At 31.7% G+C, this 14,646-nt stretch overlaps 1 protein-coding gene across 1 annotated transcript; it reads left to right on the plus strand.

Annotated features, from left to right (window-relative positions):
- Positions 1 to 592: 592 nt before the first annotated feature.
- LOC105425608 (ATP-binding cassette sub-family G member 1) lies at positions 593 to 10,616 on the plus strand. Its single transcript, XM_011636446.3, has 2 exons — positions 593 to 1,067; positions 4,355 to 10,616. The coding sequence occupies exon 2, from the start codon at positions 4,998 to 5,000 to the stop codon at positions 6,807 to 6,809; it is 1,812 nt and encodes a 603-aa protein (XP_011634748.2). The 5' UTR covers positions 593 to 1,067; positions 4,355 to 4,997; the 3' UTR covers positions 6,810 to 10,616.
- Positions 10,617 to 14,646: the final 4,030 nt, after the last annotated feature.

Genomic DNA, 14,646 nt, shown 5'->3' on the forward strand with positions numbered 1-14,646 from the left:
GTTATGTATATATTATATATTATATATATTGACTGTTAAGTTTTTTTTTATTAAGAATTTAGAATTTACAATCTTTCTTCATTTTTAAGAATTCTATTAATATTATTAATATTTTTTATAAATCTTTATATATAATATTCCTTTTTTAAAAAAACAAAATTTCTTGGTTATAGCAATGTGAATAAATTTTCTTTAACCTATATATATATGTGCTAAATGATTCTTTGTTTAATTTAAAATTTACTAAAATAGTATTAATTTAAATTGCATAGTAGTAATTTAGTTAAAATTGCATTATTCATGCTCCATTCTTTCATTCTTCTTTTTCTTTCATCAAAATGATTTTTCTATATAATTTTTTTGTTATGCATTGATATATAAATAATACAGTCATGTTAGATTCTTTTTTTTAACTAGTTTAATCAGGTACGTCTGCAACATCATATTATCATTTTATTTCTCATATCTTGAACCATCATATATTGAATATCTTTAATAAATGCAAATATATAATAAAAGTATATACGTGCGCGCGCGCGCGCGCGCGCGTGTGTGTGTGTGTGTGTGTGTGTGTGTGTGTGTGTGTACACTAATTTCCTAGTTTAAGTAATCAAGAAAAGTCGATGAGCACAATATAGAACAGGTTTTACAAGACACACTGCAGCTTCTAACTTTTCGAAGAGAGAAAGAAGATAAAGAACGAATGATTATCTTATACGTCGGCGAGGGGCAGTCAATGGACGGATGTAATGGAGAGTGCAGAGGCCACCTCGCCACAGTTTTGCGAGACACATTGCATCGTGCGCTCTGACAGATCTAAACACATCGTCCGCCCGTTCGTTTCGCGGACTCGATCGGTCGATTCTATAGCTCCGCGAAGCGTCCTTCATTTACGACTTCAGCCTCTTTTAATTCAAACAGGAGTTCACGTCGGTCGGTTGTTCGAGTATTTAAGCGAGGTGCAAGAATTGTGAAAACGTCTTCGTTTGGAGTTCACGGAAATTCTTAAACGCGTCGAGACGCGGAAGCATATCAGGAAGAATCGCGGACAAAGAGAAGATCGTGTGGTAAGTAATAGTTTTGTTTCGATCATAAATAATTTTAAATAATTAATAAATAATTTTAAACTGCTTTCGTACGCGATGATTATTCTTTTTTAATCGTTCTGATTTTTCTGAAATTATAACTGTCATCTACACTATTATAATGATAATGTTCGCTTTGTGCCATCATATTAAATGTTAATTAATCTTTTAGTTCTTTTATCTATTCATCTCTTTTTTATATTTTTTTTTTACACTTTTTATATCTTTTTTTATTGCGATCGACCCATGACATCGAACTTGACACTTAAACAATATCGATGCGGAATTGCAAGCTAAAATTTAATAACACAATGCTAGACGCACGCGGCATACAATGTGACACTAACGCGAACGCCAAAGAGAATAACATGGATATCAAACTTGTTGACCTCGAAGATAAGCTTCGGCGAAGTAGCAAAGGACCAAGGTCTGCATGCAACAGGTTCGACAGTTTGAAAGAGAAAGGCATTCTTGAATAACTTCGTAATATTCCCTAACCCATTTTCCATCAGGTTGCTTTATTAGGTCCGAAAAAGTGTTTCAGTATAAGTGTTTCTAGCAAACGAATGAAATTGTATTTTCTCAGTAATATCTATTTTATCAGTGATTCTTTTTGACCAAAGAAACATGTCACAGTTTTTCATAATCAACTTGTTCTTTCCTGAAATACGTTTTTAACACGAAGGTCCAAAAGAGATAAAAATCCAAATTTAGCAAAAGAGAGTTAAATCATCATTTAAGTTACAAAAACCAGCAGAATAATGTTTCGATGCTTGCATTTATATATATTTCAAAAGCGTTGAAGCGATCCTGGATGTTTTTTACTTTTAAAAAGTTCAAAAGTTACAAAAAAATATTTACAGCAAATTAAAAAAAGCATTTAATTCTATATATAAGTAATAGATAACAGATATAGAAAAAAAAGTTATAAATATTAAACTGGATGCTAAACATGTTAAAGTATTCTTTTCATTAATATTCATGGCTATCATAAATATCGTCGAAAAAGACCACGGTCGCTCGATATTTATATATATAATAAAACGATGCATTGAGAAAAAATAATGACATATATGTATATAAAAATATACCTTGAAACTGAGCATAAAGATATTCCATTTTTTTTCTTCTAAAGAAAAGATCTTTTTTCGCAAGAACGATACAAGTTTTTTATAATTTTAACTTTAACTACAATATTCATTAAGCTACAATACTCAATTTTCTTTATTAATGCGTGCATAAACATCATTTATACTGTAGATTTTCTTATCATTGAAGCATTTCCTTCTCTACTTCTCTACTACTATGGACATGAGATTATGATTTTAATATAAAATAGATGACATTTCAATTTTAACATTATCTTGATACTGACTGCAAATTATGATCGACGTGATTTTATTATTAGAAGCGCAATATGTTGCGTAATTTGTATATTGTTACGAAAATACAAATTATCGATAACAATATCAATTGGCTTAAAAGATACAAATAGCGTCACGCTATCTATTTGAAGACTGCAGCAAAGTAAAGAGAGATAATAATATATGGATTTAACGTGTGTGCGAAAGAGAAGATAATCAATATTATCTTCTTGCGTGATAGTAAAATATTTAAGAAGTTGTTTGTTTGATGCTTTGAAAAGAACAATGCCGAAATTATGTAAGTAATGAAGTATGTGAAATAAAAGAGAAGTTATAAATTTACATCGCATTTAAATTTGATCAGATATGCATGGCAACAGCGTGTAATAACATGCGACAATGATGATCGTATTATGGAGAAAAAAAATGATAAAATTATCAGAACGGTAATTATACTAATTTGAAATTTACTCTTTACTTACTCTTATTACTCTTTACTTTAATCATTTCTTTTAATATTTATATGCTTATGTTACATTACGCAATTATACCAATTTATTCATGCAAGAATACATTTTTATATTCGCGATATTGCAGAAAATTTTCCATATTTATGAGAAACATGAAATCATTCAGATTACAAGAGATTCAAGATTGTAAGATATTTCGAATTTTACTCTAATCTTGATATCATACAAATAACAATACAAGTGACTTCTTATATATTTTGTTGTCATGCGAGAAGGTGATGTTAATTATCTCCTGTCTTTTTCATACGCAGAATATGTATAAATCATTTGTCCTTACCTTGTCTTTATTATCTTACAGCAATAATTTATAAGCTGACACTTTTTATATTTCTTGAGATATATATTAATATCGATATTGACATCCATATCGATAATTTGAATTACTTCGGTTATATAATTACCCAATAATTATTATTTATGTGTTTAATACGTGGTAACTTCTATATACGTCACACATTTAAATCTTTTGTCTTCTTCAAGATGTTAATGTGTTTTTCAAAAGATATATTATCGATACAGGTTGACGGATAAAAAGAATAAAAAAGAAATAAATACAAAAAAAGAATATGAATAAAGGAGAATAGAATTAATTAACATTATAAAACATTCGTTGACACGAGCTATTTTTATCAAAATTATTTTTCTCATTCCTTTTATTCATAATTTTTATATTAGATTTATATTATTTTATGAATTGATTACTATATGTTTAATATATAATATAATATATACACTTAACTCATAAATTTATTTCTCTTCCGATTAAAATATAAATTATTAGCATACAAATTAGCACACTGATTGCTGTTAATTTTATCTGACGCAGCAAACTGGCTGATGTTTTTTCAACATCATGCGTCGTACATAATATTACGTTAATCTCGATCATGACATTGCTCCTGCACGTTATTAATTTTTTTGTCCCACATACTAAACAGGTCAAGACTATCAATATACATGAAAAAGTAACGATTTTATGAAAGTCAATTTTTACTCTTGGTACAAAACAGGATATAATAAAATAAAAATTCTGAGAAAATCTAAATAGGAATTTTCCTGTAAAAGCTTGCATTTACAAGCTTCGGTAAAAATCGACAAGTGTATGTCTGGATGTTCGTAATTTTATAAATCGACGATCTTCAGGTGCTCTTCAATCCTGAGATAAGTATCGCGATGTTTACGCAACGATCAACTCTTGCGAAATTACCGATTCATGCTAGCTATTTCTTATTTAATAAATTAACAGTCACTTTACGATTCGCTTAGCCAGTTTTTGCTGCGCCATCAAGTGCCATCCAAATTTCGTGTTGTGGAAATTATCAGCCTTTTCTAATGCAAATTGAAATGTAAACATAATAATACGATTATGTTGCAGGTGAACGAAAGACGGAGAGAATCTCGTAAGAGGAAATTGGGACGCGAAGGAACATTTGGCACAATAATCGCTAGCGACCGCGGAAATCGTTGAAGAAAGATTACGCACCATCGAACGAATGCAAAAGTTTTCTTTGTTTCAAATGAGTATCGTTCGAAGAAACGGATAGTGTGAAATCATACGCAATCTAAGTATAGGATAAAAGGAACACTGCACGGATAAAAAAAGAAATATGGAATATTAAAATAAATCGTTCATAACTTCGAAATATTTACAGAAATATTTTGCGTTTTCTTTAAAAAGCGTGAAAATTCAGACAGAATTACGGACAAGTTGCACCTTTGTACATACTATTTATTAATTGTTAAATAAAGCTCACAGGAAACAAGATTTTTTTGAGAACAGGTTCGCTTAATGTCTAGCTGCGTCCACACTTCAATCACGCGCCTGCATTAATCGGCGATCGGCTGAATTTTCAGACTACGTGCGTTAGACATAATTCACCCCACCTACACGATAGACAAACAGCTTTTTTACAGTCGTCCTGACAAGAGCCGATAAGTGTGAGTGAAGAGATAAACTAAAAGCGCGGAAGATAAATGAGCGGAGGATTCTCTTAGTAGGTCAAATCAAATCTGTCGCGATGTCGACGAGACGACGTGAAACAAACGCGCTGTGTATGTCGCGGGCCCGAATGGTCGACATTCAATTCAAGGATCTGTCGTACGAGGTTCAGGTTTCAAAGTTCAAATATCGCGGGACCAAGAAGCAGATTCTAAAGGGTATGAACGGAATTTTCAAATCCACGGAACTGACGGCTATCATGGGGCCGTCCGGTGCCGGCAAGTCCACGCTACTGAACATTCTGAGTGGATTTCAACAGGGACAGCTGCAGGGCACGGTCGAGTATATCAGTAGCGAGGGCAAGCAGAACTGGGACATGTATAAGAAGCAATCGTGCTACATCCAACAGTCGGACAATCTGTACGGTCTGTTCACCGTTCAGGAGAGCATGATGATGGCGACCTACTTGAAAATCGGTAGTAACGCGACGAAGATGTTCAGGCAGCTAGTGATCGATAACATCTTGGAGACGCTAAAGCTGACGAAGGTAAAGGAGACGAAAGTCGACCGGCTGAGCGGGGGACAGAAAAAGAGGCTGAGCATCGCCCTGGAACTGATTGACAATCCGCCGATAATGTTCCTGGACGAGCCGACCACCGGCCTGGACTCGATGGCGTCTCTGCAGTGCATCGTCGCGTTGAAGACTCTGGCAAAGAGCGGCCGAACAGTGATTTGCACCATCCATCAGCCCAGCGCCGCGCTTTACCAGATGTTCGACTACATCTACCTGGTGGTCGACGGCCGATGTATGTACGCCGGTACACCCGACAACACGGTGAGCTACTTCGCCCAACTAGGCTTTCAGTGTCCTCAGTATCACAACCCGGCGGACTACATGCTGGAGGTGGTCAATCAGGAATACGGGGACTACAGCAATCAGTTGGTCGTGGCAGCCAAGGAGTACTGTCAGAGAGAAGAGACATCTCTGAAAGTACGCATCATGAGGGAAGCGTCGTTCTACAACGAGAAGACGAAGCTGATGCTGGACCCACCTTCGGAACTAATAAAATTCAAAGTGTTGCTATATCGTTACATCCTGATAATATACCGAGACTGGTCGGTGAGCCACGTCAAATTACTCCTACACTTCCTCGTGGCCGTCCTGTTAGGCTTGCTGTTCGAGAAGGCCGGCAAGGACGCCAACAAGACCCTCAACAATGTCGGTTTCTTGCTTGTCACCTCGTTGTATTTCATCTACACCAGCATGATACCGGCCGTGTTGAAGTTTCCGTTGGAGATGGCCATTTTGAAGAAAGAGCGCTTCAACAATTGGTACCAATTGAGAACCTACTATGCAGCCATGCTAGTGACTACTCTACCACTGCAAATATTCTTCACTTTTATTTACTCGGCCGTCTCCTACGTGCTAACCAGTCAACCCATGGAATGGAATCGGTTTTTCATGTTTCTACTCATCATCGCTCTGACGAGTTTCATCTCCGAAGGCATAGGCTTGGGTCTAGGCGCAATCTTCAATCCCGTTAACGGCACCTTCTTCGGAGCCATTACCACATGCGCGATGCTGTCATTAGCTGGATTTCTGATTCTCTTTAATCACATGCCGAAGTTCCTTTACTATATTAGCTATATCAATTACTTCAGATACTCTGTAGACGGCTTGGTACAGGCGATTTACGGCTTTCAACGAGAAAAGTTAATTTGCCCGAGTCAGTATGACTATTGTCACTTCCGAGTACCATCGTTATTACTGGAAGAGCTACGTATGTCCAAATCCATATTCTGGGTAGACGCCGTCATCTTGTTCGCCTGGTTCGTGATCATTCGAATCATGGTTTATATCTCGCTGAAAAAAAGACTTTCAAAAATATGAAGAAGTCGCGAGGACTGCTGTTGAAGTGGGCATTACAACTATTTGAAACGAAGCATGATCCGAGGCGAGATTCTTCCGGATTTCGTGAGCAACTCGCTGCCTTTGCACAACGATCAACGGAGAAGCGTGTTGTCGTGACCTTTCGCAAGGATATATTCGCGGAAATATGTCAGGAAAAATTTATGTAATGTCAGTATGGCTGTGACAATGTAGTATGCATATCGCCTCGTAATAATCTTTCCGTTAAGGCTTGACGGTAGAAGGTCTATAGCGGTGATGTAGCAGTTTCTAAATATAGTACGCTTCACAGAGTGAGATCTTACAATTATTTCTTACTTCAAGATAGAGGGTAGTTGATAACTTCAAAAGAAAATCCGGGACAATCGGTTGCAATAGACGAAATGCTTATGCAACTTATGTACAGCAGGAAGTAAAGGTAACAGTTATAATTGAGTCGAATTTTCCAACTTGATCTGATGCAAACCAGTGAAATGTGGAAGGAGTGTGGCTATAGAAAGTGAACTGTGACACTGCGAACGCTAAGCGTGTGTCGATACTTTCACGTTCGTGTTCAATGAGACACATGCTGGATAATCGATTAGCGCGGCTATTAATTAAAAAAAAAAAAAAAAACTACCGAAAGTTAGAAAATTTTCTTTCATTAATGCGTAATGAATCTTCTTCAAGTTCTCTGTACCGATAATTTTTTCTCGAAATTCTCTTTTTCTTTTTTAGGTCTGAGTAGTCTTATTACATTAGAATTGCTACGTAGCAGCGTATGAAAGTATTCAATAGGCTTTATTCAGTTTATAAATATGCTACCTCTTCGATATCTCTATGTACAGTTACATATATCATTATATATGCGAAAAGTTATCGATTACAGTCATGAGTCATTTCCTTTCAATTTATTAATATCACATAATAAGCAAATGAATTTATATATACGATACGATAAATTATTGCTATAAAATTCTCCTTAAATGGATATATAAATACAAATTTATTTCACTAGCTAAAGACTCAGGTAAAGACTAATGAAATTATTGCAAATCCGTATAGACTCGAAATAGATAGATAAATCATTACGTAATCGAGAGATAAAATATAGGTAATAAAATTGCTACATTCTTCGTCGACGAAGAAATTACAAAGTCAAAAATAGCTTATTTATTATTCCGACGTTAAGTCTATTATAATTATTAAATGTCAACGAAACATTCATATTAGAAATTTAATATTGGATCTCTTCCGAATAAATTAGTCATTTTATGTGATAAAGACGTCCTCTCTTAACTTATTCGATTAAACGAAATTATTCCATGCGACGTGAAATTTGATTTTTATAAAAAAAAAAAAAAAATTATTAGTAAGGAAAAAAATAAAGTGAGAAGCTATAAAACAGCATAAGATTTTTCCTGGGTTATATAATGTCGCAGGTCATAGGTTAAAAACCGCTGAGCACGTAGAATTTGCAACAGGATTTCTTAACCGAGGCTAACCACGTGTTTCACATTAGGAGAGCGATGAACCGCTAATATCGCGGTCGTGCAAATATAATTGCGCAATAATATTATATAAGACTGTGCAACAGGAGTTGAGGAACAACCAAATTAATAGCCTTTCACTATCTAATGGAATTATCTCCATCGTGCGCAATGATAAATTCCTCGATGATGATTGGGAGGAATAATGTTGTTCTCTTTCGACTTCAGTCTCGCAGATTAAATTAATAAGTTTATTTTCGCTGCATATTTCTTCAGAAAGAGACGGACCAATGACTTGTCAAAAGCGCGATGATCTTGTCTTGTATCTAACATGAGGTACGAGAAATGTAAACTTCAAAAAGTGGACTACAAATGCTTGCATGTACTGCAAATAGTTTGTATAAGTTTTGCGGCGTATCAATTAAAAGTGAGCGAATACAGGACCGCGTGGCGTGCTGTACTCATTAATGTCTAAAAATATCTACATACTGTGCATACATAGCTAATCATTATTTCGCGTATATAATGAAATATAATTAAAACTTAAATCAATGCGTATCATAGGAGCACAACGTAAAACGGGCGCGCGCGCGCGCGCAATGTAAATATTATCTAAAATACTGAGAGTATAATATATAATAACATAAAATAACGAGTGAGAAAGAAAAAAAAGCAAAGAATGGCAAATACAGCGCGTAAAATTATATTGGAGAGAACAAAAAAAAAAAAAAAAAAAAAAACAAAAAAGAAACAAAACGTTTGACGGATCTCTCGGGATCTACGTCAGGCGACACTGTGATTATGGAAAAAATGGCACATTTATTATATTAGTGATAGTAGTATTACTAGTGATATAATTACATATTTTTTTTCTTTCTCAATCGATACACTTGTTCACTCTCTCTCTCTTGCTCTCTCTCTCTCTCTCTCTCTCTCTCTCTTGCACTCTTCCATTTATTCTTTCTTTCTCGCTCTCTTTCTCTCTCTTTTATTCAGTTTAGATATTTATATCCATTTCATACTTCATTAATATTAATAATCGCATTCTTTTTAATCGCATGTAGGTCGAAGAGATCAGTTTCAATATCCTCTAGGCCCATTCACACAAACTGCCTACAACCCACTTACGCATTAATCCTTTTTTTATTACATATTATACAATATTATATATCTAATATAGTTACACCCTTATATGATATGATAATTATCGATTCGCAATTGTACCAATAAAACTGAACTCTTACACAGGTAGACCGCAATGAATAGTTCCTTACGTTCTCATCGATATTAACGCTTAATAGTAATCATAAATTGATTTCTTGCCGGAGTTTACAATCAACTCGTTATACCAAACGAAAGTGTGGTATCCCGTGTCCTCGATATGCGCGTACTTCTTCGAAAATAATGTCATTATTAAGAGCAGAATTATTTCATTTCATATACAAAGATCTGTGTGAAGGGACCTCTACGGCCGATAATTTCGACTTCGACCCCCCTGTGTAGACCTCTTCGCTCTTCAACTTCATTTTGACTATCTACGACTATCGACACGTGTCTAGCTTAGACTGGCTTACGAGCTATTTATTGTCGTTATTATTTTACATGATTACCTTCGCGAATACAAGTGTGTGATCGTGTATTTTATTAGTATCTGTGAGCGGCTCTTTCTGCAATTTATCGTAATATACATTTATCGTTACGTCACTCTCTTCCTCTTTTTCGCTCTCTTTCTTTCTTTTTATTTGTTAAATATAATTTTATGAAGCGTCGCCGCGAAGCAACGGAGCATGATTATTAATTAAATCGGAGCGAGGTTGTGCGAGTTCTTGCCGATCGGAGTATCTATAATCTACAGATCCTGATCGAGAACGAAAGTGATTTTATGGTAGGTCTACGATCTAGTGAAAATATTTAAATTTACAGCTTATAAAAATCACTATTGGGATCATTTTTCTGATTCTTCTTGTATCTCATATTATTTCGCATTGAGATTGATTTGGAAAATAAAATATTTTAAAGTATTTATAATGTCAGTATTGTATCAAATATTAGAGTATTAACAGTATAATACTGTATAATTGTATCCCAATTCGCAATTGTAGAATGGTTTTTATTTTACATTTTTATCATGTGTGTGCGTTCAACTGTCTCTAAAATATGTGTCCATAAATCATACACAGAGAGAACGATTTCTTTGGATTTAATAAATTTTATTAGATTCAAAGAAATTTATTTTTCGAAATAGTCCAAACAAATCAATTATTGATCAACAAATTCAATCACTTGGTATTTCAAAAATAATAAATTGCTTTATTTTAAATATTTGTTTAATAAATTATTTAAAAAACATAACACTCTTTATTATAAGTTTCAACAATATTAAAAAAAATCTCTTTTTTTCATTGAAACAATATTTAATCTAGCCAAATAAAATATTATTTAGTTCAAAGATAAATTTTATTTCCTTTAAATAATAGTGTTTCTTCTATTAAACAACATGATATACACTAATGAAACAACAAAACTCTTAATTCAACAAAATAATGTTTAATATAAAATTATGTAAATTATTAAAAAAATAAAAAAAATTATTGTAAAATTATTGTTTAAATTAAATACATTTAAATCAAACAAATAAAATTACTAAATCTAAAGAAATCTTTTTTTCAGTGTATACGTTATGAAATTTAGGTAGTTAAAATAATTTAAAGATTCCTTATTAGCTAATTTAAAAAAAAAATTATTTTAATAAAATTTTTCTTGAATAAAATCTCTAATATATATATATATATATGACAGACATACAGGGTGTTTTAAGTTTTAATGGTCAAACTTTGTCATTACATTCTATGAGTCTAAATAAAACAAAAATTTTATATAAATACAGATCGCTTATGACTTTATTCAAAAGTTATAACAAAAATACGAAATACGAAAGAAATGTTAACTTTTTTTAACTCATTACGGTACAATATAGGAATAAATCCATAATATTTACATAACTTGTTTATCTAAGTCATGTTCATATCATTTCACTCTCTGAAGTTATCAAAAATAGCATGATACTTTTAACCTTTCAAGATTAATTTTTAAAGAATATATAATTTTTTAATTAATTTAAGATTAATTTTTTAATTAATCAAGATTCATTTTTATAGAATAAATGGAATTCACGTAATGAATTGATATGAAAAATTAATGATATATGTATTCAATGAAATGAAATAAAATAAAAATGAAATTCGAGTAGAGTAATAAATTCGATTTTTGACTGCTGTCAATGTTGTATTGTCAAAAACGGTGAACATTTTAAAATGGAGTATTAATTAATTTTAAAAAGATTAAAAATATCATGCTACTTTTGATAATCTCAGATAGTGAATACAGCTTGAATATATATAAACTTGAATAAATATAAATATAAACATTGTTGATTTATTCTTATTATATTGCAATAAACAAAAATTAACATTTCTTTTGTATTTTGTATTTTTGTTATAACTTTTGAATAAAACTGTAAACGACTTATGTTTATATAACATAATTTTCTTATTTCGACCCATAAAATATACTGACAAAATGTAGCCATTAAAACCTGGGACACTGTATAACACTGGTACTTAAAATAGTTATATAATTGAATAAGTATATGATTTTGTATACGTCCGTAAAATCATATACTTCAGAAAAAAATATTATATGAAAATGTTGAAGGTTAAATTAAAAAATAAAAATATTGAGCGAAAGAGAGAAAATATTTTGCACATACTTATAATAAATATACATATGATATGTTCGACATATTTTGATATGAGTTTAAATCTTGAAAGTCGGTAAAAGGAAAGCCTGTCACAGAGTCTGAGCAAGAATATATAACATTTATACGATCGTCCATAATTGTGGAATATACTGTCATGCCTTTGAAGAAAAATATAGCTGTATAGACATACATTACGCAAAAGAAGATATTCCCAATAGATGGAAAGAGAAAGAAAAAGAAAGTAGAGCGGAAAAGAGGCAAAGTAAACGAGCACTCGATGCGTTTGCATTAGTTCCTTTTTTTTTCTTTTCAATAAAATTTATTTATAAGAATCTAAATAAATTAAAATACATGGCAACTGGGTACAGATATGTTTGAGCTATATTTTTGTTCAAAAACAAAAATGTCCCGTTCTTTCTCTCTCGCGAAAAATCTTATCGACATGTAATTAATCGATAATAATAATAATAATAATAATAATTAATAATAATTAATAATAATTAATCATGATTATGACAGATTGATTGGTTTGGCTCTTTTCGTACTTGTGCGAGCGATGAATCGTGTTTATAACGACCTTAATCACGTCTTACGAAGCTTATTTATTTCGTTCGCTTGAACCATATTCCACTTCACTGTGTATATATATATATAAGTACAGAAAGTTTCCTCGAATGATCGGTGGCAAAGATAGCGCAGGAAGAGGAGCGCCCTGAAAATCTGACAAGGTCCAGAGTGATTCAACTATGTACCAAAACCAGTCGATGCCATCGAAAAATCGTTCTTTTTTTCTTTAGCAATGCAGCATCGTGAAAGAAAAGCACTGCATAGCGCATCTGTGAGATGCATCTGTTAAAAATCGTTATATATCATAACAAGGATATTTCATATATATTTCATAAGTAATTTTCTTTTCGCGCATGTCTTGGCACATATAAATGCTTTTTAATTCTCTTGTTGATAATGTATATGCATTTTTTATAGTAAATGTAAAACCATAAAGCGCGCGCAATCTAGGTCTATAATCGTGAAGAGATTTTCCAATTTCTTCCGTTTTGCTTCGTATTTTTACTGCCCAATGCTTTTCTTAATGCCGCAATAATATTGGGACAATTCATTTTGGAGTTGCAATTTATATCCGTGTCAAAACACGGACAATAAAAGACATAACATGTAAAAATTATTAATATATAATTCAAGAATGTCCTAAAATGTCTTAAATTAAATATCTTTCATGATTCTTAAATTAAAGATCGTTCGAACGATTACTGTAATAAATGATTAACAAATTATGTGTTGAAAATAATGCAAATGTTATCTCTTATAATGTTACTTCTTATAATGTACGTTTTCGGTTTTGGGCACGGATCGTTCACGCTATATTTTTCCTATAATTACTATGAAAATATTTTATACAAAATATGAAATAATTGAAATCGCTTGTAATATATAAAAATGAGATATGATTTGCGTATATAGCAAATATATATGCACATAAATTATGCTTAATATAAACTATAACTGAATACATTAATAATATTCTCAATAATAAAAGCAAGCTCAATAATAAAACCAAAAAAGTTCTAAAAATGGCACTTAAATGGCATACATAATCAAATTCTAGTCGTGAAGCAGTTGAAAAATAGTAAAATAAATATGCTGATAGCTTCGTTAAGTAGGGTATCTTTTCACGACTATGTTTTCTTACTTTCTCTGAGATGGTAGGATGTTGATATTAAAAATTAGAGTATTTTAGATAACACGGTGTTATAAAAAACTTACTATTATATCTGCTTCTTCCAGCTTCTTTTAATACATGTCTATAAATAAAAAATGATATGTATAGATGAATATATACATTCATTTTATATATATATATATATATATATATCATTATATATATATATATATATATCATATAAAATCATTATATATATATATATATATAATGATTTTGTGTGTATATATATATATATATAATGATTGTATATATATATATAAATACATATATTCATATATGCATATATATATATATATATATATATATATTGTGTATATACATATATACATTCATATGTATATGCATATATATGTGCATAGATCTATTTTATATATATATATATATATTGTATGTCATATATATATATTTTTTTAAATTTTTATTTAGCTTTAGAAAAGTAAATCACAAATTAAATAAAATAATATAAAAAATGATATATTATTTAACATTCTCATTTTTTCTGTTTCCCTAATTAAGTTATATTTAAGGAAAAAGAAGCTGCAAGTATTGGAATATGAGTTTCTTATCACACCGTGAACTAATTGCAGATGATATTCTCGCGAGCGTGAACGAACCGCTAGCATCTTCAATTCACATTCTGAACGCTTGTAAGTAATAATGGTCTCTATGTACAATTCTGTCACAGTCTAATAATCAACATAAAGGCGACATAATCCGTATGTTTTATATATATTGGCAAAAAATGAACTCTGTTATAAGCGAGGAATTCTTAATCATCGCGATTTTGCCAATTCTGTTAATTTAGATCTGAAAAAGTATATCTAAATATACCTATATGTATATATACAT

Source organism: Pogonomyrmex barbatus, unplaced genomic scaffold (assembly GCF_055798465.1).
Source record: "Pogonomyrmex barbatus isolate J1 unplaced genomic scaffold, ASM5579846v1 scaffold12, whole genome shotgun sequence".
Classification (NCBI taxonomy): domain Eukaryota; kingdom Metazoa; phylum Arthropoda; class Insecta; order Hymenoptera; family Formicidae; genus Pogonomyrmex; species Pogonomyrmex barbatus.

Coding starts and splice junctions, on each gene's coding strand:
- LOC105425608 (XM_011636446.3), top strand. CDS start 4,998: ATGTCGACGAGACGACGTGAAACAAACGCGCTGTGTATGTCGCGGGCC.